This window comes from Anas platyrhynchos, chromosome 13 (genome assembly GCF_047663525.1).
Source record: "Anas platyrhynchos isolate ZD024472 breed Pekin duck chromosome 13, IASCAAS_PekinDuck_T2T, whole genome shotgun sequence".
Lineage (NCBI taxonomy): Eukaryota > Metazoa > Chordata > Aves > Anseriformes > Anatidae > Anas > Anas platyrhynchos.
In genome coordinates this window covers 18,036,168-18,062,396 of record NC_092599.1, presented here as the reverse complement: position 1 = coordinate 18,062,396, position 26,229 = coordinate 18,036,168, and the positions used below count along the sequence as shown (strand labels likewise).

Here is a 26,229-nt window from a genome sequence, read left to right as displayed (position 1 = left end):
CAGAAGGGTTCCGTGCTGTTGCTTGGGTCAGCCTTGTTGCCAGGTTGGGAATGTTTAGCCTCCCGGTGCTTCGGTGCTGTTGGGCTGCACTCAGAGTGTGAGCTCTGGGCGTTATTTCTCAACTACTGCGTTATTTGAGCGTACAGACCCGAGATATTCTGCGGATAGGTGATTTAAGCCACGTCAGAACCACCGCTGTGGCGTGTGCCAGCGTCGGACGCCCGTTCGACTGGTCGGGCGGAGCAGGTGAATTGAATTTGGTGCTGGGTGGCGAGGTGGTGTTGGGGGAAGAGCTAGGCTAAGGAGAGCTTCCTCTTGCTCTGCCCCTTCCCATCTCAAATGGCCGCTTCCTGGGGAGATGGGCTCGTTGGGAGGTTAACTACAACGTTACAGTGAGGATGAGGAATCCTCTTTAGTCCCGTAGGTATTTGCTGCCAGGCGGCAGCGTTGATTTCAGAAATTGTATTTCAAAAAGGAAAAAGAAAGGAAATCTGTATTCTTTGACATACCCTCTTTTCTCGGAGAGTAGATGTAGGAGCTTCAGCAGTGCCCTTCCTCCGGAAACGATTCCCAGTGTCTGCTCAGACACTGAGGAGGGAAATGGAGGAGAGCCACCCGCTATAAATAAAGGAAAGAACGGCTCATGGATTAAGGGAGAACCACTACTTCAAAAATTGGTGCTCTCTACAAACCGGTTAAGGGTTTGGGACCTGCAGGTGCTGCCTACACCTGTGTGCGTTGCAGTCGTGCCTGTTGCCACTGAGCAAAACGGGGAGAGCTGCTTTGTCGAACGCGGCGTGTTAAAGCACGTGCTGCTGCCTGGAAGAAGAGCACGGACTTCCCTAGTGTGGGACTTCTTCCCTAGCGATCTGTGGTTTACCTGATGTTTTCCCATAAGCTGTGAATGTTTAAAAGAAAAAAAAAAAAAAAACCAAAACCCAACCCCAGCGTTGAGAGTGGTGAGGCAGATCCTCACCTGGGGACTCAGAGTCAGCGGTGACATCACCATGCGAAGCATTGTGTGCGCTTCGGGTCGGGGCTGCTGTGAGCCTCGCAGCGGGGTGGGAGAGCAGATCCGGGGTGCCTCTGTGTCAGCCCTGTGCCCTGGTGGCTTCGTGAGCACTGAGAGTTTGACTCCTGTGTTCCCAGCTTTCGCTTGCGCACCTGCGGTGTGGCAGAGCCAGCGAGCTGCTTCCTCAGCTGGAGGAGGAAGAGGAGTGACCTCAACATTGCCGAGGTAAAGCACAATTATTGAAAAGATTTGGCAAAGATGTGGGTTGTAGCAGCGCGGCTGCTGCAGCTGCAGCAGATCCTGGAGCATTGGAGAAGATAGAGAGGGGTTTCTTGGTGAAAAAAAAAAAAAAAAGAAATCTAAAAATCTTACCAACTTCTATTACAGACCTGCTGAGTGCACCAGAGTTACTCATTTTTATTCAGGCTTTCAGGGGCAACTTCAGTTGGTTTAGCGCCTGGATTGCCGTGTTAGCAGATGTCAGTTTAAAAAAAAAAAAAAAAAGCTTTTGAGGTCCTTTTTAAAATGAGACTGCTTTTTTGGAATTTAGGGCTGCGAGGTATGCTTGGTTTTGCTTTCTTCCCATTCCTTAGACCAGATCCATTCAGATTCTGAACAGCGTTCCCGGTCTGTTCAGGAAACTGGAAGGCAACAAGCAAAATGATGAGCTCCTTGGGCAGTCAAAAGAGCTACATCTGGAGAGTGTTTTGAGTCAAACTTCCATGCTAAGGAGCACCAGTAATTGTTAGAAGTAGATGCAGAGGAACCTGCATGGCACTGGGTGTGTTTCTGAAGGTGCTAAAGGTGCGAAGTGACGATTCCTATCCATAGTAAAGAAGAGAAGGAAAGCTTGCACTTAACTACTGTTTTTATTCCCTTTGTCCAGCAGTCAAAAGCAGTAACTAATATGAGAAGCCAACTTTTCCTCTCTTTATTTTAGATTTGGGAAAATTCCCTGCCAAAAAAATATTTCCTGGAAAATTCACTAGTGTTTGTGTGAGTAAAAGGTTCCAACCTTTGATTATTAATTTGTAAGAACTATTTCATCCACTTTTGTCCAGAAGAGTCAGAAATAATTTGCACAGAAATGTGCAGCGTTTTCATGAAAGGATTCAGAATCACTCTAATTTGAACTTTATCTGGTCTGGTTGCAGGTTTTGTGACATTTAGTGTCTTTAAAAAAAAAAAAAGAATCAAAATTTCTGACTTCATCTCAGAAAAAAGAAAAACAAAATGCTTGTGGCTAAATAAAATCTGTTGCAGCTCTGCTCATCGAAAAATCATTGGCTGTTAAATTGAAGAAGACCTAAGTCGTCTTCTCTAACCTTTCATGATCCTGCAGCAATGGATGAGGATGGAGATATGGATTAGGGAACAGCACGTGATGGCAAACCTGTGGTATTTGCTACAGCGTAGAAAGAAAAACCCAATTGCTTCCAAAAAATCCAACTAATTCAAAATCCTTGGTATCATGCAGCCATGCCACTGGCAAAGTGAGCATTCCCCTGCCTCTCAAAGCTTGCTGTACCCTTGATCTGCTGTCTTCCTGCTCTTAATTGATTGCAACTCTACGTGTCTGATCAGGGCTACGAGTTGTTCTCGCTATGGAGATCATACAACATACACTGTGCACGCTTGTGTGTATAGATCTGTTTATCCTGTATGCATGTACATACGTCTGCATATTTGTGTGCTGGCCCCCAGATCACTCATGTTACAAAGCATCGGCCTCGAAGGCATACTCATCAAAATCTTTTGTAGAGCCTCCATTTTTTTCTAGTTCCCTCAAAATGAGAGAATTTCTACGCGCTCTCTGTGTCGAAAAGGCAAAAATTCTGATTTTCACTGTCGCTCTCGCTAACTTTCTCTCACTCCCTCCTCGTGTGTGTATAAACACAGACGTGTGTATGCGTATGCACATCTGTGGATTTATATGCACTGGTATGTTTTTTGCTGTACAGGTAATAAAGACAGGGAAAGGTTTTTGTGTTTTCTTAATAGGTGAAGAAATCTTGAAGACCAGAGATTGGAACATACTGAATTTTAAATTAAAAAAAAAAAAAAAGTTAGATTGACCGGCTGTAGAACATGGAGCCTCATTTTTGCAGCCACTTTGAATCACGAGTTCATCTCTAAATGCGCTGGGTTTTTTGTTTGTTTTTTTTGTTTGTTTGTTTGCTTTGTTTTTTGGTTTATATTGTTTTGAAGAGCTAACTAACCCTGGCTGTCTCCAGTCTGAGAGAGCATTCAAATGGACTTGCTTCCTCTATTAGTTATAAGCTGTTTAAAAGCGCATGCTATGTTTGAATTGTGGATGAGAGGTTCCCTTGGCAAAGTGAGGAGGAAAATTCTTCCTAGCCCTTTATTAATAATTCACGGATTCAGTCTTGGTTCGGCCTCCAGGAGAAGTTAACTGGAAGTCTTTGAAGATCGATAACTTTGCTGAGGTTGTCCAGGTAGGTGAAATGGAAGACCCACAGTGCCTGCAACGTGCTGTTTAATGCGTCCTAACTGTGTTCTAGAGAAGTTATTTGTAGCCAGAGTTGATTATTGACTTGCATGTATGATCAGGTGGATTTTTAAGGAGTGACTCCGTTTTCAGGCTTCCAGGTGTGCTCCAAGTCATCTTATTGAGGATGTGGAAGAGAACGCTTGCTGACAAAGCTCCTGGCAGCTTTAGGGAACTTTCATATTTAGTTAGTTCATGTAACAGCTGATTTCAAGGCTTTGCTCTCTTCGAGAGACTGATAACTTGATTTGATGAACTGAAGAAAGCTGGAAAAATGTTGGTTCCTCATTATTTTTCACTTGTTACTTTCTTCAGGAGGGTTACTTTTCAAAAGAAGATTTCCCTGCTCACAAGCCGGTAGAAGACTTTCAGCCCAAGCAAGGGTGAAGACAGCTCTCTCCAAGAGCAGAGGAAGTCCCTGTGGAGAGAAGCCGAGCTTGTTAGCAGAACTCGTCGGCATGTCTAAACAAGGAGAGGATTGCTACTTCTATTTCTATTCTACCTGTACCAAGGTATGGCTGGCTTTCCTTTGCTTTGCTTTTTTTTCCCCATTTTTTTCAGGAAGGAGTAGATTAGGAGGAGGAAGCACACTGGTCTTTGGTTAACTTGAGAACCAGATAGATTCTGAATTCAGTTGTAGCAACCTTAGGCAGCAGCATGGCCATTTTTGAGGCTGTACTCTATTTTCCTCGTTGGTTTCCTTTTGGTTCCAGGGAGACAAATGTGCCTACCGCCACTGCGAAGCTGCTCTGGGCAATGAGACGGTCTGCAAGCTGTGGCAGGAGGGTCGTTGTCTCAGGAACGTCTGCCGATTCAGACACATGGAAATTGACGTGAGTGCCTAACGATGTGTTCTCAAACTAAATCAACAAAAGCATTTTTCAGTGCCGTAGGTGTACTGATTGTGCTTGTGCAGGATAGATTCGTTTGCTTCAAAATCATACTGGTTTCTGTTACCAAGAGAGGGGGTGGGAGGAAGCAGAGGGAAATAAAATCCTTCCGATAACGCTGTTCTAGCTGCCTGGGGTAGGAAGTGGGGAAAGTTAAAGGTGCAGAAGAACTAAGTCTCCAAGAAGTAGTTCTAGACAGGGTTAACCTAGGCAATTTCAGATGTTCTTTTTCCCTCTGAATAATGCTAGTATAATCCTAGGTGTATTAGTTTAAGCCACCCTCAACTGATGTCTGAGAGTGCCTGTCTTCTCAAACTGAATGATGACAAATCTAAATGTGCATAGTGGTTCCAGCTTATGCAAACTTTGTGAATATGCCCAGAAATACTCCACTTAACTGAGAAACTGACCTTTGGAATGATGTTTCAGCACTGTGTTGTGACAGCTGTCATGATCTGGAGCTGCGCATCTCTTTGCAAGCCTCAGGTGCGTGTTATCACGAGCTTTTCTTTCTTTCTGTCTTCAGAAAAAGCGCAGTGAGATTCCTTGCTACTGGGAGAAGCAGCCGGGAGGCTGTCAGAAAGCCAACTGTGCTTTTCGTCATGCAAAGGGACGTGACATCGATGGACAATTCTTCCCACCAAGCAAGAGTGAGTTTAGGTCCTTTTTCTTGAAGCGCTTAACTTGGAGTATTACTTAGTGGGTGCCAATCCTGTAGGGGGCATCAGGTAACTGTTCATTTGTGAGTGCAGGAAAAGGTCTGCAGTCATAGGTGTACTGCACGGAGTGTACTGCTGGTGTTTGTTTTCTGCTTTCGTGCTCAGCTTCTCTTGGCTTTGTGTGATGTTTGCCTTGCAGTTTGCTTCCTGTTGTTTCATCTTTTGCTGGGTGGCAGGGAGATGTGTTGTTGTTCAAAGGGAAGTCATTGTTGACGGTGTAAACAGTGATGGGATGGGCAAAAGGAGATGCTGAATTCGTTGTCTGTGCGGGTTATCTGCCTTTCCTACCACCTCTTTGCCAAATTGTGGTCAAAGTTTTAAACTGCCATATTACCGATGATCCTCCTCTTCCTCTAGCTACACTGCCAAGTCCGCCTGAGTCCGCGGACAATGCTTTGAAAATGGCTCAGATGTCACTGCAGCAAAACAAACTTTCTGTCCAGTCAAATCCCTCTCCACAGCTAAGGGGGTGATGAAAGTGGAAAACTCTGAAAATGTCCCAAGCCCTACACACTCTCCAGTTGTAATCAATGCTGCAGATGATGATGAAGATGATGATGGTGAGCATGTTTTGGTTCTTGAAGGAATTTGTGCTGTAAATGGTTGTGTAAATCTTTGGTTCTTGAAGGAATCTGTGCTGTAAATGAAAGTATAAATCACAGATGACCTGAGGTCTGACTAGCGATAGGGCAGGCAGTGTGGCCAGGTCACTGGTGGCTTTGTCTGGCAGTCAGTGGACAGAACCTGAAACGTTGGAGGAAAGCTTAGAACCACTCCTGGCTTTAGCTGGTCTGTTGTGTAAAGTTCTATGTGAAACTAGGAAGGAAATTTCTTTTTTCTGTCTGAAGAGCAATGTGTTGTGTAGTAGTTAAAGCTGCAGAGAGAATCTAGAGTCCTAGATGTTTTGTCCTAGTGTATTCTACTTAGGAGTTCATCAGGTCAGTGTAGCTGTTTTAAAAAACAAAAAAAAAAACAAAAAAAAAACAGCAACAAAGTTTTTTATATGAAGCATGGGCTGAAGTGTCACTGCATGAGCTACGTAATCATGAACAATCTGGTCTATGCATAACTGAATAGATTTTTCCCCTTCAGACCAACTTTCTGAGGAAGGAGAAGAAACTAGAACTCCCGTCCAGCAACCAGCTGCGGAAGGCAAAAATGGATTACGGGTGATTTCCACTCGCAAAGGCAGTTCTACTACTACTAAACAAGGTATTGAAGCACCTTAGTAGGATAAATCAGAAGAACTTGACAGTTAACTCAAAAGCAGCGTGGTGTAAAAACACAACAAAATGTAGGGGTGCTGAATGGACTCGGTTATTTCCATGATCTCATTTCTGCCATGAATACCATCATGTGCCCATTGGGTCAGAAAGGTGAACTCCTTTTCTTTACTTTTGGAGAACAAAACAGGGCCACAGCGTGGAGTTGAAATGGCTGCACGTGCAGCCTTGCAACCACTGTTGATAAGCCATATCTAACGACAGAGGGATCTAATATAGTGTAAATGGATTAAAATTAAAACTACATTTTTAAGCCTGACGGATGAAAGGAGGGGCAAAATGCCCTTGGTTCTCTGGCTCTTTCACTTGTGAGGAGTGTTGACAGGCTTTATTCTAAATACTTCAGAAAGTTGCTGAGCGCTAAGAAGCCTGAGGAGCTGTGGTCCTCAGTGAGTGCCTCTAAGCCTGTCTCATGAACTGTTTCCTGTTTTCAGAGGGCAATCTGAATTTTGGAATAAAAACACTTGAGGAAATCAAATCGCAGAAGATGAAGGAAAAAAATAAGAGACACGGTGGTGAGTTAATATTCCCTACTTTCCTATCCTGTTCACGGCAGGTGATGGTGCCTGGGAGCTGCTTGAGGGACAGACTTCCATTTTTAGCTGGGGGCATCAAGCAACCTGATTCTCAGCCAGCTGGTATTCTAAATGGGAGTTCAAAGGGCAACCAGAGGCAAATTAGTCACCTCTCTTATTTACATGCTCTGCTTGCTGTATTTTGGACAGTAACAAATAATTTAAAGTTTTTTGTTCTTTGCGATAGTTTTTTATGTCGGGTAAACTTCCTTATGTTTTGGTTGCTCTGAACAGAAGGTTCTTCAAGATCTTCTCTTCGTCCCATTGATTCTATGATTTTTTCCTGCTCTAGAAAAGGAAAACGTCCAGACAGTGGTGAGAACTGTGACACTGTCTTCCAGGAAAGGTAATAGTGAATGCTTTTGTTTTGATTTCCTTACTCCTAAACTGGAGGGTTAAGCAATAATTAAAACAATTCACCCATGTTAGCCTTCTGGTGCTGCCTTCTGTTCAAAACGTGCTTTTATGCTTAAAGTCCCTGGTTGTACTGGCAAGATGTGGTGCTCAGGTTAAGTGCAGTGGCAGGAGAAAAGAAAAGTGTCAGTATGCAAATAGGGGGGTACCTGAAAAACAGAAGAGTAAGGAGAAGAAAGAGCTGTAGAAGACAGTGCTATATAAGAAGCAATTTCGGAGGCATTAAAGAGGCTGCCAGTGGCAGGTGTGGACACAGTATGACAGGAGTTTGTGTATAAATTGTTTAGAGCTGTGCAAATGCCTTTGAAAGGGAAAAAAGTGTGGAAGTACTTTTACTCGTAGACATTCACCTTCGAAAGGACTATTTGTCAGCATGTGTACCTAATAATATTCTGCTTGCTTATGCAGCTTTGTTCTGCACAAAGTATAGCTGTCAGGCAGACTCAGATTCACTCTCTACTATCTCAGCTGGAATTTGAAGCAAGCACTGAGACTATTAATATTTTTTTCCTATGTTAATTATAGTTAAAATATGAGTTTATGTGGTTTAGCTGTCAAAACAGTGTCTGACATGTTGGAGATGGGCTAACAGGATAATATTTCTGTTGGCTACTGGTTTCTGTGAAATAGAAAAAGAAAATCCCTTTTGTTTTAGGGGAGGAACCTGTGGTTCGACTAGATCTTGCTGCTAGACAAGGAAAACGGAAAGCCTCCGCGGGTAAGAACTTTTTATGAGCTGTTACGTAGGTGCTGCCTTCTATATATGACTGCATTAAAGAGTATTTTTGATGTATGAAAGGAAAATACGTTGCAGTGGAGATCTGTGTCGACTGCAGAAATGGTTCAAAAAAAAATAAAATCATTTATCAGCTGAAAGGCAATTCTATGAAAATATGCTTGAAAAATAGAAGCTTATTGTTGACTGTTCTCAAAGCTTCCTGCAAAGAAAAGTTCTTAGAATATTCCTTGTTTTCTCTGAAGATGATGTAAGCACCCTTCCAGTGAAGCGCCGCCTTGCTGAAAGGCTGGGGAAGAAGGTAGAGGCTCCGGGAAATGCTGACAAAGCACCCAAGAGAGATCCAGGTACTAACCGGGCATCTGGATTGGATTCCTGGGTTTTGTATTTAGTCTTTCTGTTTGTCCTTTTCCAGTGATGCTTCTTTTTGCATGTTGGCTGAGGTGGTAATCACTGGGATTCAAAGTTCCCTTTCCTGTCTTGTTTTGCAATGTGAACCTGAAGTTGACATTCTGCAGCCTCCCTAATTCGTTCTTTTTCTGTTTTGCAGTTCAAGTTGCCAAGTCTCTGAAGGACAGGCTGGGATTACCTCCGAAACAGACCAGTACTGAGAGAGGTAACAGCTAGATATTAAATATGCTTTCTCCTCCTTCCTTTCCATGAACTTGGACTGCTTTCATCCATCCCTAAAAACTAATTGAAACGAAAACAAAGAACTGATGCCTCTTGCTTGAGTGCTGAAGCTCTTCTGACAGCCACTATCAGAAATCTGGCTCTAGGTGTGTGTTTCTTTTCTACTTGTGCCTTGTCAAGGTTTTTAGCTGCTTCTGTGAACCGTTCCGTACAATTAGAACAGAACCACTGCCAGGAGCAGGAATTTGAAATGCAGTCTGAAAAAGTACTAAAGTAAAGCAGCATTTCTGTGTAGCAGTTCTCTCTGGATAGGGCTGGTCTTCAAAATACAAGTGGCTCAGAGGAGGAGGAGAATGTCGTTCTAAGGATATTGTTCTAAGATGCATTATTGGGAACACTCAAGATTAGTTTTCCTTAGTGCTCTGACAAATGTTGGAGACTGAAACTATTGCTGGACTCTCTTTAAATGTTGGTGCTTCTCCTCATTTCTTGATGATGACAGGGAAGGCTGCTAAGCCGATGGGAGAGATCCATGTGAAAACACTGGAGGAAATCCGTCGTGAGAAAGCTCTTCAGAGACGCGAAACTCAAGCCAAAGCCGAGGCTGAAGGGCATGGTAAAACTGAAGCTTCCAGCGCAGGGGCAAGACCTGCTCGTGCAGCTCCCTCAGCACAACCCGGACCTGCCCCAGCAGAGCAGAAATCTTTATGGAGCACAAAACTAACAGGTGCTCCATAAACAGATGCTTTAATGCCTGCCCCAGTGAGGTGCTTCCCATCTTGAGCAAGTTCAGTTTGCTCAGGATCTGCTTCATGGATAATTGCTGAATGGATTGCACATTGTAGCCTTTCTCTCTCTCTCTCATGGGGCACAAGGAAATAAATGCACAAAGGAAACAAGTACCCAGCTTTCTTTATTTCTGCCGTTGACCAAACTTTTTTTTCTCTTCTTTTTCAGGTGCTTTAAAAAAAGAAAAGAAGGCAGTGGAATTGAACCGGCCTTTTCCTAAACTTTCCTCTGTGCCTGATGTACAGGTGAGTCCTCTGTGAAGACACACATCCATTCGTACAATTTCTGATCATTCTGACAAGTTTGGTTACTCACCGTGTGCCACCCTCTTGAGCGTGTTCTTACCCTTCAGCACCTGGTAGGAGCTGCAGTGCAGTCTAAATCCTATCGCCAGCAGCATTTCCAGACAACTCTGTACTCCTCAAACTTGGAATCAGTCTGTTTATACCACAGCAACAAAGAAACCCTGTTAGCACCAGCTGAAATCTACACAGTTAACGTGGAGGGAATTCTTTTTGTTCTTACTGACTTGATCTGTCAGACAAAAAGAATGTGATAAATAGGTGTACAGCAGAACACCCTAGCTGTTTAAAGAAGCTTGCCATAGTGGATATTGCAGATACGTGAGACTGTGTCCATAGTAAAGCATGGCTCTTGTTACAGGCAGAATTTTAGGGAAAAAAAAAAAAATACAACAGTAACCTGAACGATATTAATATGCTGTTCCACATCAAGACCATTTTGGAGGGATTGCTGATCAGATTTTCTTAACGAAATCTCCACGGATTTTTTTTTTGGTCCTATTCATGCACTGCTTTTCTTTCCTTCTAGCCCACTCAGCAGAGTGGAAGTCTTAAATGTCCAGAGAAGAGCTTTGAAGAGAGCCGGTGGGAGAAGTGGCAACAGAGAGAACAACAAGAGAAGCTTGGGAAGGAGGAAGCTGCTGTCAAATCTGCTGCTGGCTTCTTTCATACCGAACCAGCAGGGAAAGTGGCAGCTCAATTTCAGGGCCGGGAAGCTAAAAGTAAGTGTTGAAGGTTAAGAGTTCCTTAGGTTGTCTTCTGAAATACAGACAGAAGATGACAATTCTCATGCTGTAACTCTGGCTGGGTGCATTTTGCCACGCAATGCTACGAAGCGAAGTGTGGACTTTCTTTTTCTTAGTTTGTTTCTTTTCCTGCCAGCCAGATGTTAGGTAAGGAACGGGAGAGTAGAAAATGACACTACAAATTTGGACTTTGTAGAACAACTTAACTGTGGGACATCACTGCAAGGGAGAGGAAGCTGGTACAACAGTTGCATACACTCTTGTCCTACTCTAACTGCTGCTTTTTCCTTTCCTAGAGGGAGCAGGACTTGAAATATAAAAGCTGTCTATATTTGTGAACGTAGCTTGCACTTAGGATTGCTATGTGTCTGAGGTTTCCCTTGTCCTGGATTCTTATTTACTGTAGCTATTCGGTTTCTTGGTTCCTTTGTATGGATTGTTGGTAGACAGAGTTTACTATGTGGAAAACATTCCTGAGAATCCAGGCAATGGCGGTGCAATTCTGCTGGCCAAATGCATTTAACTGTGTAGAAGGACTGTGGAAATGATGAAGAGAACCTGGATTTTTCCTGAGGCAGAGCAAGACTGTATCAGTTCTCTCTTCCTTTTACTCTAGCCAACTTGATGACATCTGCGAAGCCTTCGGGTGGGAAAGTGACTTTCCCCAAGAAGAAGGCACTGAAACGTAAGGCACCTGGGAGTTATCCCTCTGCCATAGCAGCTGTGGAACTCCGGAGTGCCTTGGATGCTGACATGATGGGACCTCCAGCCAAAAAAGCAGCCATGGTAAGGCCAGGGGCTAATGCAGAGATGGATCGCTTGTTAAAACCCTACCCTCCTCTAGGAGAAAAGGTGGAAAAGTCAAACGTTCTGCAGGCCTTCTGTTTCCTTTGAAATCCAGTAGCTGTCTACAGGATGCTTGTAGAACCCTTCTGTATTTATGAGCTGAATGGCACTCTTTAACCGGTACTGTGATGCTGTGATTTCTCTGGTGGGGGGGATTTTGTCCATGAATGCCATGTTCTTAAAAGACACAAGATCATGAGTAACCTCCAGGTGAATGTGAACTTTCTTCAGGAGCACCTTGGTTTTGTATTTTGGCCACGGCTCCGCAATGCCAGAGGAGAAGCAGTGTGGAGGAAAAAGCTATTAAGGAATCTTTTACCCATGTGTCATAAATACTGTTTTGCTGCTTTCTAGGGTGTTTCAGACGTGCCGGAGCACATCCCAGCCATCAGACTTGAAGAAAATGCCCCAAACAGGTGACAACCCCAACTTGTTCTTTTTCTTAATCAGTGTATATCCCCAGGGAAACATAAGTTCTGTCACATGTGGGAAAAAAGGAGGGTTCTGAGATCATTAAAGCCCAAATCCATCAAAGGAATAAGTCACCTGAAACCACTTTCTAGCAGCTAGCAGGATTGCTTAATTAGGCTTTCTTTAAATGCTGCAAGTCAGCACAGCTTTCCAGTGACTTCTTGGGTTGTCTGAATACCTGAACGAGGAGGAGGTGAAGTTCTACTTCCTCGTGAGGTGATAGATGAGCAGTAGTGTCCTCTGCCTTTTGGTCCTCAAGAATGCCACCTCAACTCCAGGTGCCCTGGCTTCACAGATAAAGCCCCAGACTGAAAAATGTACCTGGTAACACATCGGGCTCTAAATGTAGCCCTGGGTTGATTGATAACAATCCCTGTGTAAGATTGAAGCGTAGGAGGGCTTGCCTACAGTTTTAAGAGCCGGTTTGCAGAAAAGGGATTTCCCGTTAAGAAATGGCATATCCTGATTGTTCTTTCTTGCTCTCCCAAGAACTGAAGTGCGTCTCGGAAGCCCGGCAAGATTAGAGGAGCAGATGGAGATCGATCTCGAGACCTCGACCTCAGCTTCTTCCCAGCTAGAAGAGGCACGGACACGCCGACTGAGTTCCACAGGGAACGCGCCCTTATCTGTGGATGACGATTTGGAGCAGCTACTTTGGGAAATCTCAGGAGGCAGACTGGAAGCCGAAAGCGACTTAGACCTAGGGAAGGACGACGATGAGCTCCTCCTTGAACTCTCCGAGATGATTGACAGTTGAACTGCGTAGTCCTATGGTATATTAAAAAAAAAAAAAATAAATAAAACTGTTCTTCTTGTTGGATACCCCGAGGTGATCCTTTTTCTAACTGAGGCTTTGCAATGAGACTTAAAGCACAGTCTGAACTGGTAGCAATTGGCAGGATGTGCACTCAGTTGTCCTAAATTTCCCTGCTGGTCGGAGTTAAGGGCTTGTGCATCCGTTCTGTAACTATAGGTGGCTACCTTCGCTATCGAGAGGACAAAGCACTTCTTTTGGCACAGAAAGATCTCCATTGGCACGCCATGGTGGCTGCAAATCGATCTTCTGATGGAGCGATGCTCTGAAGGCTTAAACGTAAAGCTTCTTCCTTCCTCCCCCCTTGGCACAACTCGATGTTGGGCACATTGTGAAGCTTCGGTGTTCTGATTTCTCGGACAGTTGATAGCCAAATCCTGGAGTTACTATGTCAACTCGTGACTTCTACTCGTGTATGCCATTGTTTTGACTGTACCCGTGTCAGATGATGAAGCTGTAGGGGTGGGAGGGAGCAGAATCGTTATTCCAGTGTGTTGTGGACCGAGCTTGCTGCCAGGAGTGGGGGTGGGGGTCAGCCCACCCAGCCTTACTTTCAGTTCTCAGGGATGATCAAATGGTGAAAAGCAGCAGCTCTGCCATGCGGCTCCGCTACCCCCACTCCCTTCTCTTGTGCTGTACCAAAGTTCCCCCAGGCTTTGGTTGGTGCTTTTTGCTGGTGTGAGGACTCCGGGGCGAGCAGTCGGGACTCTGCCGCAGTCACGGGGTCGATGAAGGGTTGTTTAAGTGCCTCTTGGTTTTCAAAAGTGCTCCCCTGAGCTGCTGGCTCTGCTGCCTGCTACAGCAAATGTTCGGGTGCCATCAGCATCGCGCTTGGGCGTGGGCACTGACCCTGCGGAGGACAGAGCTGAGATTCGGGTGTATTGTGTACCCTGCCACCAGCCATCGTTTTTTTCCCCTAGCAGATCAATTTTGAATTATTTTCCGACCTTTTTGCGGCACGGTAGGCTCTTCCCGCTATGATTTGTGAAGCTGTGGGGGCCCTCAGGCATTTGCTGCTGGCAGAGGAAAAGCACTTGTCGAATTTGTTGTAAATACTTAATGTTTGGACAAAACCACACGTCTGTGTGTTGAGGGATGGGGATCAAGAAGCAAGCCCACTGCTATGATAGAGTCCCTATAGGCAGTGTGGGTTTTCTCTCTATGCAAGCCTCATTATGCAGAGGCAGAGTATGGCTTCGTCCATTCAAGGTCCAGAATCAGCTGTCAAATGCTAGCCAAAGCCAGTGGCTCCTGGGCTATGTGACAAACTAACCCTAGAGCCAAAATCCTCCTTGTCCTCTTACCTGGTGCCCTTTCTGCGATGCCTTTAGGGTGAGTCAAGGCTATGATCTCCACCTTCTGGGGCTGGTGTTTGAGCTATGTCCTACCTCAGTGCTGAGACTCTTTTGCCTCTGTAGAGGCCCTTTGCCATGACGCGAGTGACGATGAGAACTAAAATCAACTAGCCTCTGAAACGTTCTTGTTCCCAAGCACAGTTTTTTCACTGGCTTGCTTGAACTCCTAGTTTTTGGGCGAGAAGCTATTGTTTCTCTGTGCTTTTAATAAGAGGCTTTCTCTGGAGCCAAGTCAGGATGGCAAGATTGAGCTGGGCAAGGCTATCGAGGAGGAAATCCAGTGTTCCCAGCTGGGTGTCTGACCCTTGGAGCCCGGGCCAACTGATCTGAAGCGGCTGTAAAAGCTTTATTTCGCAGCATCGCTGTCTTCCCTGCTCGCATTCTAGGCACGGTGTTTCTGCTGACAGCGTCTTCCACCTCCTCAGCAGAAGCTGCTTCTTTCTTTAAACGTAGTACAGGCTGGACGCAAAGAAAGAAACTGCTAGCGGTGCTTTTAGCTATTTAAATGGGGAGAAAAACAGCCACTGTTTCTTTCTTTGTCCAGGGCAGCCACGAATGCTTGCGTGACGTGGGCTCCTCTCCCACGTCCTTAATTGCCAAGCCGCTAGCGGCTCTGGTGACGTGTCCCGTGGGTGTCTGTGCAGTGACGGGGCTGCCTCAGCCCTGTGTACCCCAGGAGAGACATTTGGGGGGCTCTTTGCTGCTACCACAGGGCGCAACCTGCGGGTCCTGGGGCAGGCAGGATGAGTGCTGCTGGGCCCGGAGGGTAGGCCTGGCCTGAGAGGAGTTTGGGGCTTAAAGCAGGCTTGTCCTGCCCCAGCCTTCTCCAGAACCTGTGTGCCTGGCTCTGGAAAGCCGTGACAAGACATAAAATGACTCGCAGCTTGCCACGAGAGCTGCGGTGGTGGAGGAATGGCCGCCTCAAGGGGCTGAGGCCAGGCACCATCACGGGCAGGACTCGAGAGACGAGGCACGATCTTGGCACAGACAGAGAAGGGAAGGGGAAGCGCTGCTCTGCTGGCCCTGAGCGGTGCAGCCCCAGGAGAAAAAAAAATCTGTGTTTCCTTCCGCTGATGTCCACGCTGAAGGTGCAGAAGGGTTCCGTGCTGTTGCTTGGGTCAGCCTTGTTGCCAGGTTGGGAATGTTTAGCCTCCCGGTGCTTCGGTGCTGTTGGGCTGCACTCAGAGTGTGAGCTCTGGGCGTTATTTCTCAACTACTGCGTTATTTGAGCGTACAGACCCGAGATATTCTGCGGATAGGTGATTTAAGCCACGTCAGAACCACCGCTGTGGCGTGTGCCAGCGTCGGACGCCCGTTCGACTGGTCGGGCGGAGCAGGTGAATTGAATTTGGTGCTGGGTGGCGAGGTGGTGTTGGGGGAAGAGCTAGGCTAAGGAGAGCTTCCTCTTGCTCTGCCCCTTCCCATCTCAAATGGCCGCTTCCTGGGGAGATGGGCTCGTTGGGAGGTTAACTACAACGTTACAGTGAGGATGAGGAATCCTCTTTAGTCCCGTAGGTATTTGCTGCCAGGCGGCAGCGTTGATTTCTGAAATTGTATTTCAAAAAGGAAAAAGAAAGGAAATCTGTATTCTTTGACATACCCTCTTTTCTCGGAGAGTAGATGTAGGAGCTTCAGCAGTGCCCTTCCTCCGGAAACGATTCCCAGTGTCTGCTCAGACACTGAGGAGGGAAATGGAGGAGAGCCACCCGCTATAAATAAAGGAAAGAAGGGCTCATGGATTAAGGGAGAACCACTACTTCAAAAATTGGTGCTCTCTACAAACCGGTTAAGGGTTTGGGACCTGCAGGTGCTGCCTACACCTGTGTGCGTTGCAGTCGTGCCTGTTGCCACTGAGCAAAACGGGGAGAGCTGCTTTGTCGAACGCGGCGTGTTAAAGCACGTGCCGCTGCCTGGAAGAAGAGCACGGACTTCCCTCGTGTGGGACTTCTTCCCTAGCGATCTGTGGTTTACCTGATGTTTTCCCATAAGCTGTGAATGTTTAAAAGAAAAAAAAAAAAAAAAACAAAACCCAACCCCAGCGTTGAGAGTGGTGAGGCAGATCCTCACCTGGGGACTCAGAGTCAGCGGTGACATCACCATGCGAAGCATTGTGTGCGCTTCGGGTCGGGGCTGCTGTGAGCCTCGCAGCGGGGTGGGAGAGCAGATCCGGGGTGCCTCTGTGTCAGCCCTGTGCCCTGGTGGCTTCGTGAGCACTGAGAGTTTGACTCCTGTGTTCCCAGCTTTCGCTTGCGCACCTGCGGTGTGGCAGAGCCAGCGAGCTGCTTCCTCAGCTGGAGGAGGAAGAGGAGTGACCTCAACATTGCCGAGGTAAAGCACAATTATTGAAAAGATTTGGCAAAGATGTGGGTTGTAGCAGCGCGGCTGCTGCAGCTGCAGCAGATCCTGGAGCATTGGAGAAGATAGAGAGGGGTTTCTTGGTGAAAAAAAAAAAAAAAAGAAATCTAAAAATCTTACCAACTTCTATTACAGACCTGCTGAGTGCACCAGAGTTACTCATTTTTATTCAGGCTTTCAGGGGCAACTTCAGTTGGTTTAGCGCCTGGATTGCCGTGTTAGCAGATGTCAGTTTAAAAAAAAAAAAAAAAAGCTTTTGAGGTCCTTTTTAAAATGAGACTGCTTTTTTGGAATTTAGGGCTGCGAGGTATGCTTGGTTTTGCTTTCTTCCCATTCCTTAGACCAGATCCATTCAGATTCTGAACAGCGTTCCCGGTCTGTTCAGGAAACTGGAAGGCAACAAGCAAAATGATGAGCTCCTTGGGCAGTCAAAAGAGCTACATCTGGAGAGTGTTTTGAGTCAAACTTCCATGCTAAGGAGCACCAGTAATTGTTAGAAGTAGATGCAGAGGAACCTGCATGGCACTGGGTGTGTTTCTGAAGGTGCTAAAGGTGCGAAGTGACGATTCCTATCCATAGTAAAGAAGAGAAGGAAAGCTTGCACTTAACTACTGTTTTTATTCCCTTTGTCCAGCAGTCAAAAGCAGTAACTAATATGAGAAGCCAACTTTTCCTCTCTTTATTTTAGATTTGGGAAAATTCCCTGCCAAAAAAATATTTCCTGGAAAATTCACTAGTGTTTGTGTGAGTAAAAGGTTCCAACCTTTGATTATTAATTTGTAAGAACTATTTCATCCACTTTTGTCCAGAAGAGTCAGAAATAATTTGCACAGAAATGTGCAGCGTTTTCATGAAAGGATTCAGAATCACTCTAATTTGAACTTTATCTGGTCTGGTTGCAGGTTTTGTGACATTTAGTGTCTTTAAAAAAAAAAAAGAATCAAAATTTCTGACTTCATCTCAGAAAAAAGAAAAACAAAATGCTTGTGGCTAAATAAAATCTGTTGCAGCTCTGCTCATCGAAAAATCATTGGCTGTTAAATTGAAGAAGACCTAAGTCGTCTTCTCTAACCTTTCATGATCCTGCAGCAATGGATGAGGATGGAGATATGGATTAGGGAACAGCACGTGATGGCAAACCTGTGGTATTTGCTACAGCGTAGAAAGAAAAACCCAATTGCTTCCAAAAAATCCAACTAATTCAAAATCCTTGGTATCATGCAGCCATGCCACTGGCAAAGTGAGCATTCCCCTGCCTCTCAAAGCTTGCTGTACCCTTGATCTGCTGTCTTCCTGCTCTTAATTGATTGCAACTCTACGTGTCTGATCAGGGCTACGAGTTGTTCTCGCTGTGGAGATCATACAACATACACTGTGCACGCTTGTGTGTATAGATCTGTTTATCCTGTATGCATGTACATACGTCTGCATATTTGTGTGCTGGCCCCCAGATCACTCATGTTACAAAGCATCGGCCTCGAAGGCATACTCATCAAAATCTTTTGTAGAGCCTCCATTTTTTTCTAGTTCCCTCAAAATGAGAGAATTTCTACGCGCTCTCTGTGTCGAAAAGGCAAAAATTCTGATTTTCACTGTCGCTCTCGCTAACTTTCTCTCACTCCCTCCTCGTGTGTGTATAAACACAGATGTGTGTATGCGTATGCACATCTGTGGATTTATATGCACTGGTATGTTTTTTGCTGTACAGGTAATAAAGACAGGGAAAGGTTTTTGTGTTTTCTTAATAGGTGAAGAAATCTTGAAGACCAGAGATTGGAACATACTGAATTTTAAATTAAAAAAAAAAAAAAAGTTAGATTGACCGGCTGTAGAACATGGAGCCTCATTTTTGCAGCCACTTTGAATCACGAGTTCATCTCTAAATGCGCTGGGTTTTTTGTTTGTTTTTTTTTTTTTTGTTTGTTTGCTTTGTTTTTTGGTTTATATTGTTTTGAAGAGCTAACTAACCCTGGCTGTCTCCAGTCTGAGAGAGCATTCAAATGGACTTGCTTCCTCTATTAGTTATAAGCTGTTTAAAAGCGCATGCTATGTTTGAATTGTGGATGAGAGGTTCCCTTGGCAAAGTGAGGAGGAAAATTCTTCCTAGCCCTTTATTAATAATTCACGGATTCAGTCTTGGTTCGGCCTCCAGGAGAAGTTAACTGGAAGTCTTTGAAGATCGATAACTTTGCTGAGGTTGTCCAGGTAGGTGAAATGGAAGACCCACAGTGCCTGCAACGTGCTGTTTAATGCGTCCTAACTGTGTTCTAGAGAAGTTATTTGTAGCCAGAGTTGATTATTGACTTGCATGTATGATCAGGTGGATTTTTAAGGAGTGACTCCGTTTTCAGGCTTCCAGGTGTGCTCCAAGTCATCTTATTGAGGATGTGGAAGAGAACGCTTGCTGACAAAGCTCCTGGCAGCTTTAGGGAACTTTCATATTTAGTTAGTTCATGTAACAGCTGATTTCAAGGCTTTGCTCTCTTCGAGAGACTGATAACTTGATTTGATGAACTGAAGAAAGCTGGAAAAATGTTGGTTCCTCATTATTTTTCACTTGTTACTTTCTTCAGGAGGGTTACTTTTCAAAAGAAGGTTTCCCTGCTCACAAGCCGGTAGAAGACTTTCAGCCCAAGCAAGGGTGAAGACAGCTCTCTCCAAGAGCAGAGGAAGTCCCTGTGGAGAGAAGCCGAGCTTGTTAGCAGAACTCGTCGGCATGTCTAAACAAGGAGAGGATTGCTACTTCTATTTCTATTCTACCTGTACCAAGGTATGGCTGGCTTTCCTTTGCTTTGCTTTTTTTTCCCCATTTTTTTCAGGAAGGAGTAGATTAGGAGGAGGAAGCACACTGGTCTTTGGTTAACTTGAGAACCAGATAGATTCTGAATTCAGTTGTAGCAACCTTAGGCAGCAGCATGGCCATTTTTGAGGCTGTACTCTATTTTCCTCGTTGGTTTCCTTTTGGTTCCAGGGAGACAAATGTGCCTACCGCCACTGCGAAGCTGCTCTGGGCAATGAGACGGTCTGCAAGCTGTGGCAGGAGGGTCGTTGTCTCAGGAACGTCTGCCGATTCAGACACATGGAAATTGACGTGAGTGCCTAACGATGTGTTCTCAAACTAAATCAACAAAAGCATTTTTCAGTGCCGTAGGTGTACTGATTGTGCTTGTGCAGGATAGATTCGTTTGCTTCAAAATCATGCTGGTTTCTGTTACCAAGAGAGGGGGTGGGAGGAAGCAGAGGGAAATAAAATCCTTCCGATAACGCTGTTCTAGCTGCCTGGGGTAGGAAGTGGGGAAAGTTAAAGGTGCAGAAGAACTAAGTCTCCAAGAAGTAGTTCTAGACAGGGTTAACCTAGGCAATTTCAGATGTTCTTTTTCCCTCTGAATAATGCTAGTATAATCCTAGGTGTATTAGTTTAAGCCACCCTCAACTGATGTCTGAGAGTGCCTGTCTTCTCAAACTGAATGATGACAAATCTAAATGTGCATAGTGGTTCCAGCTTATGCAAACTTTGTGAATATGCCCAGAAATACTCCACTTAACTGAGAAACTGACCTTTGGAATGATGTTTCAGCACTGTGTTGTGACAGCTGTCATGATCTGGAGCTGCGCATCTCTTTGCAAGCCTCAGGTGCGTGTTATCACGAGCTTTTCTTTCTTTCTGTCTTCAGAAAAAGCGCAGTGAGATTCCTTGCTACTGGGAGAAGCAGCCGGGAGGCTGTCAGAAAGCCAACTGTGCTTTTCGTCATGCAAAGGGACGTGACATCGATGGACAATTCTTCCCACCAAGCAAGAGTGAGTTTAGGTCCTTTTTCTTGAAGCGCTTAACTTGGAGTATTACTTAGTGGGTGCCAATCCTGTAGGGGGCATCAGGTAACTGTTCATTTGTGAGTGCAGGAAAAGGTCTGCAGTCATAGGTGTACTGCACGGAGTGTACTGCTGGTGTTTGTTTTCTGCTTTCGTGCTCAGCTTCTCTTGGCTTTGTGTGATGTTTGCCTTGCAGTTTGCTTCCTGTTGTTTCATCTTTTGCTGGGTGGCAGGGAGATGTGTTGTTGTTCAAAGGGAAGTCATTGTTGACGGTGTAAACAGTGATGGGATGGGCAAAAGCAGATGCTGAATTCGTTGTCTGTGCGGGTTATCTGCCTTTCCTACCACCTCTTTGCCAAATTGTGGTCAAAGTTTTAAACTGCCATATTACCGATGATCCTCCTCTTCCTCTAGCTACACTGCCAAGTCCGCCTGAGTCCGCGGACGATGCTTTCAAAGTGGCTCAGATGTCACTGCAGCAAAACAAACTTTCTGTCCAGTCAAATCCCTCTCCACAGCTAAGGGGGTGATGAAAGTGGAAAACTCTGAAAATGTCCCAAGCCCTACACACTCTCCAGTTGTAATCAATGCTGCAGATGATGATGAAGATGATGATGGTGAGCATGTTTTGGTTCTTGAAGGAATTTGTGCTGTAAATGGTTGTGTAAATCTTTGGTTCTTGAAGGAATCTGTGCTGTAAATGAAAGTATAAATCACAGATGACCTGAGGTCTGACTAGCGATAGGGCAGGCAGTGTGGCCAGGTCACTGGTGGCTTTGTCTGGCAGTCAGTGGACAGAACCTGAAACGTTGGAGGAAAGCTTAGAACCACTCCTGGCTTTAGCTGGTCTGTTGTGTAAAGTTCTATGTGAAACTAGGAAGGAAATTTCTTTTTTCTGTCTGAAGAGCAATGTGTTGTGTAGTAGTTAAAGCTGCAGAGAGAATCTAGAGTCCTAGATGTTTTGTCCTAGTGTATTCTACTTAGGAGTTCATCAGGTCAGTGTAGCTGTTTTAAAAAACAAAAAAAAAAACAAAAAAAAAACAGCAACAAAGTTTTTTATATGAAGCATGGGCTGAAGTGTCACTGCATGAGCTACGTAATCATGAACAATCTGGTCTATGCATAACTGAATAGATTTTTCCCCTTCAGACCAACTTTCTGAGGAAGGAGAAGAAACTAGAACTCCCGTCCAGCAACCAGCTGCGGAAGGCAAAAATGGATTACGGGTGATTTCCACTCGCAAAGGCAGTTCTACTACTACTAAACAAGGTATTGAAGCACCTTAGTAGGATAAATCAGAAGAACTTGACAGTTAACTCAAAAGCAGCGTGGTGTAAAAACACAACAAAATGTAGGGGTGCTGAATGGACTCGGTTATTTCCATGATCTCATTTCTGCCATGAATACCATCATGTGCCCATTGGGTCAGAAAGGTGAACTCCTTTTCTTTACTTTTGGAGAACAAAACAGGGCCACAGCGTGGAGTTGAAATGGCTGCACGTGCAGCCTTGCAACCACTGTTGATAAGCCATATCTAACGACAGAGGGATCTAATATCGTGTAAATGGATTAAAATTAAAACTACATTTTTAAGCCTGAAGGATGAAAGGAGGGGCAAAATGCCCTTGGTTCTCTGGCTCTTTCACTTGTGAGGAGTGTTGACAGGCTTTATTCTAAATACTTCAGAAAGTTGCTGAGCGCTAAGAAGCCTGAGGAGCTGTGGTCCTCAGTGAGTGCCTCTAAGCCTGTCTCATGAACTGTTTCCTGTTTTCAGAGGGCAATCTGAATTTTGGAATAAAAACACTTGAGGAAATCAAATCGCAGAAGATGAAGGAAAAAAATAAGAGACACGGTGGTGAGTTAATATTCCCTACTTTCCTATCCTGTTCACGGCAGGTGATGGTGCCTGGGAGCTGCTTGAGGGACAGACTTCCATTTTTAGCTGGGGGCATCAAGCAACCTGATTCTCAGCCAGCTGGTATTCTAAATGGGAGTTTAAAGGGCAACCAGAGGCAAATTAGTCACCTCTCTTATTTACATGCTCTGCTTGCTGTATTTTGGACAGTAACAAATAATTTAAAGTTTTTTGTTCTTTGCGATAGTTTTTTATGTCGGGTAAACTTCCTTATGTTTTGGTTGCTCTGAACAGAAGGTTCTTCAAGATCTTCTCTTCGTCCCATTGATTCTATGATTTTTTCCTGCTCTAGAAAAGGAAAACGTCCAGACAGTGGTGAGAACTGTGACACTGTCTTCCAGGAAAGGTAATAGTGAATGCTTTTGTTTTGATTTCCTTACTCCTAAACTGGAGGGTTAAGCAATAATTAAAACAATTCACCCATGTTAGCCTTCTGGTGCTGCCTTCTGTTCAAAACGTGCTTTTATGCTTAAAGTCCCTGGTTGTACTGGCAAGATGTGGTGCTCAGGTTAAGTGCAGTGGCAGGAGAAAAGAAAAGTGTCAGTATGCAAATAGGGGGGTACCTGAAAAACAGAAGAGTAAGGAGAAGAAAGAGCTGTAGAAGACAGTGCTATATAAGAAGCAATTTCGGAGGCATTAAAGAGGCTGCCAGTGGCAGGTGTGGACACAGTATGACAGGAGTTTGTGTATAAATTGTTTAGAGCTGTGCAAATGCCTTTGAAAGGGAAAAAAGTGTGGAAGTACTTTTACTCGTAGACATTCACCTTCGAAAGGACTATTTGTCAGCATTTGTACCTAATAATATTCTGCTTGCTTATGCAGCTTTGTTCTGCACAAAGTATAGCTGTCAGGCAGACTCAGATTCACTCTCTACTATCTCAGCTGGAATTTGAAGCAAGCACTGAGACTATTAATATTTTTTTCCTATGTTAATTATAGTTAAAATATGAGTTTATGTGGTTTAGCTGTCAAAACAGTGTCTGACATGTTGGAGATGGGCTAACAGGATAATATTTCTGTTGGCTACTGGTTTCTGTGAAATAGAAAAAGAAAATCCCTTTTGTTTTAGGGGAGGAACCTGTGGTTCGACTAGATCTTGCTGCTAGACAAGGAAAACGGAAAGCCTCCGCGGGTAAGAACTTTTTATGAGCTGTTACGTAGGTGCTGCCTTCTATATATGACTGCATTAAAGAGTATTTTTGATGTATGAAAGGAAAATACGTTGCAGTGGAGATCTGTGTCGACTGCAGAAATGGTTCAAAAAAAAAAAAAATCATTTATCAGCTGAAAGGCAATTCTATGAAAATATGCTTGAAAAATAGAAGCTTATTGTTGACTGTTCTCAAAGCTTCCTGCAAAGAAAAGTTCTTAGAATATTCCTTGTTTTCTCTGAAGATGATGTAAGCACCCTTCCAGTGAAGCGCCGCCTTGCTGAAAGGCTGGGGAAGAAGGTAGAGGCTCCGGGAAATGCTGACAAAGCACCCAAGAGAGATCCAGGTACTAACCGGGCATCTGGATTGGATTCCTGGGTTTTGTATTTAGTCTTTCTGTTTGTCCTTTTCCAGTGATGCTTCTTTTTGCATGTTGGCTGAGGTGGTAATCACTGGGATTCAAAGTTCCCTTTCCTGTCTTGTTTTGCAATGTGAACCTGAAGTTGACATTCTGCAGCCTCCCTAATTCGTTCTTTTTCTGTTTTGCAGTTCAAGTTGCCAAGTCTCTGAAGGACAGGCTGGGATTACCTCCGAAACAGACCAGTACTGAGAGAGGTAACAGCTAGATATTAAATATGCTTTCTCCTCCTTCCTTTCCATGAACTTGGACTGCTTTCATCCATCCCTAAAAACTAATTGAAACGAAAACAAAGAACTGATGCCTCTTGCTTGAGTGCTGAAGCTCTTCTGACAGCCACTATCAGAAATCTGGCTCTAGGTGTGTGTTTCTTTTCTACTTGTGCCTTGTCAAGGTTTTTGGCTGCTTCTGTGAACCGTTCCGTACAATTAGAACAGAACCACTGCCAGGAGCAGGAATTTGAAATGCAGTCTGAAAAAGTACTAAAGTAAAGCAGCATTTCTGTGTAGCAGTTCTCTCTGGATAGGGCTGGTCTTCAAAATACAAGTGGCTCAGAGGAGGAGGAGAATGTCGTTCTAAGGATATTGTTCTAAGATGCATTATTGGGAACACTCAAGATTAGTTTTCCTTAGTGCTCTGACAAATGTTGGAGACTGAAACTATTGCTGGACTCTCTTTAAATGTTGGTGCTTCTCCTCATTTCTTGATGATGACAGGGAAGGCTGCTAAGCCGATGGGAGAGATCCATGTGAAAACACTGGAGGAAATCCGTCGTGAGAAAGCTCTTCAGAGACGCGAAACTCAAGCCAAAGCCGAGGCTGAAGGGCATGGTAAAACTGAAGCTTCCAGCGCAGGGGCAAGACCTGCTCGTGCAGCTCCCTCAGCACAACCCGGACCTGCCCCAGCAGAGCAGAAATCTTTATGGAGCACAAAACTAACAGGTGCTCCATAAACAGATGCTTTAATGCCTGCCCCAGTGAGGTGCTTCCCATCTTGAGCAAGTTCAGTTTGCTCAGGATCTGCTTCATGGATAATTGCTGAATGGATTGCACATTGTAGCCTTTCTCTCTCTCTCTCATGGGGCACAAGGAAATAAATGCACAAAGGAAACAAGTACCCAGCTTTCTTTATTTCTGCCGTTGACCAAACTTTTTTTTTCTCTTCTTTTTCAGGTGCTTTAAAAAAAGAAAAGAAGGCAGTGGAATTGAACCGGCCTTTTCCTAAACTTTCCTCTGTGCCTGATGTACAGGTGAGTCCTCTGTGAAGACACACATCCATTCGTACAATTTCTGATCATTCTGACAAGTTTGGTTACTCACCGTGTGCCACCCTCTTGAGCGTGTTCTTACCCTTCAGCACCTGGTAGGAGCTGCAGTGCAGTCTAAATCCTATCGCCAGCAGCATTTCCAGACAACTCTGTACTCCTCAAACTTGGAATCAGTCTGTTTATACCACAGCAACAAAGAAACCCTGTTAGCACCAGCTGAAATCTACACAGTTAACGTGGAGGGAATTCTTTTTGTTCTTACTGACTTGATCTGTCAGACAAAAAGAATGTGATAAATAGATGTACAGCAGAACACCCTAGCTGTTTAAAGAAGCTTGCCATAGTGGATATTGCAGATACGTGAGACTGTGTCCATAGTAAAGCATGGCTCTTGTTACAGGCAGAATTTTAGGGAAAAAAAAAAAAAAACACAACAGTAACCTGAACGATATTAATATGCTGTTCCACATCAAGACCATTTTGGAGGGATTGCTGATCAGAGTTTCTTAACGAAATCTCCACGCACGGATATATTTTTTTTTTTGTCCTATTCATGCACTGCTTTTCTTTCCTTCTAGCCCACTCAGCAGAGTGGAAGTCTTAAATGTCCAGAGAAGAGCTTTGAAGAGAGCCGGTGGGAGAAGTGGCAACAGAGAGAACAACAAGAGAAGCTTGGGAAGGAGGAAGCTGCTGTCAAATCTGCTGCTGGCTTCTTTCATACCGAACCAGCAGGGAAAGTGGCAGCTCAATTTCAGGGCCAGGAAGCTAAAAGTAAGTGTTGAAGGTTAAGAGTTCCTTAGGTTGTCTTCTGAAATACAGACAGAAGATGACAATTCTCATGCTGTAACTCTGGCTGGGTGCATTTTGCCACGCAATGCTACGAAGCGAAGTGTGGACTTTCTTTTTCTTAGTTTGTTTCTTTTCCTGCCAGCCAGATGTTAGGTAAGGAACGGGAGAGTAGAAAATGACACTACAAATTTGGACTTTGTAGAACAACTTAACTGTGGGACATCACTGCAAGGGAGAGGCAGCTGGTACAACAGTTGCATACACTCTTGTCCTACTCTAACTGCTGCTTTTTCCTTTCCTAGAGGGAGCAGGACTTGAAATATAAAAGCTGTCTATATTTGTGAACGTAGCTTGCACTTAGGATTGCTATGTGTCTGAGGTTTCCCTTGTCCTGGATTCTTATTTACTGTAGCTATTCGGTTTCTGTGTT

General features: G+C 44.6%; 2 protein-coding genes and 1 pseudogene across 3 annotated transcripts; all 3 read left to right on the top strand.

Annotated features, from left to right (window-relative positions):
• The first annotated feature begins 837 nt into the window (after positions 1-837).
• Positions 838-8,681, top strand: LOC140003570 (zinc finger CCCH domain-containing protein 11A-like). Of its 2 annotated transcripts, none has more exons than XM_072044286.1 (9): positions 838-1,237; positions 3,837-4,033; positions 4,235-4,354; positions 4,938-5,061; positions 6,223-6,342; positions 6,848-6,928; positions 7,281-7,334; positions 8,058-8,120; positions 8,384-8,681. In XM_072044286.1, the coding sequence occupies exons 2-9, from the start codon at positions 3,980-3,982 to the stop codon at positions 8,554-8,556; spliced, it is 789 nt and encodes a 262-aa protein (XP_071900387.1). In that variant the 5' UTR covers positions 838-1,237; positions 3,837-3,979; the 3' UTR covers positions 8,557-8,681. The 2 variants fall into 2 exon arrangements, with proteins under 2 accessions (XP_071900387.1, XP_071900386.1); XM_072044285.1 differs by lacking the exon at positions 838-1,237 and adding an exon at positions 2,182-3,468.
• On the top strand, positions 8,619-17,211 carry LOC140003568 (zinc finger CCCH domain-containing protein 11A-like). The gene is made up of 7 exons (XM_072044281.1): positions 8,619-8,754; positions 9,274-9,498; positions 9,729-9,805; positions 10,392-10,584; positions 11,225-11,394; positions 11,809-11,870; positions 12,415-17,211. Exons 2-7 carry the CDS (start codon positions 9,291-9,293, stop codon positions 12,680-12,682), a joined length of 978 nt encoding a protein of 325 aa, XP_071900382.1. The 5' UTR covers positions 8,619-8,754; positions 9,274-9,290; the 3' UTR covers positions 12,683-17,211.
• Positions 17,212-17,347: 136 nt separating this feature from the next.
• LOC139998592 (zinc finger CCCH domain-containing protein 11A-like) lies at positions 17,348-26,062 on the top strand (annotated as a pseudogene).
• The last annotated feature ends 167 nt before the right edge of the window (positions 26,063-26,229 follow it).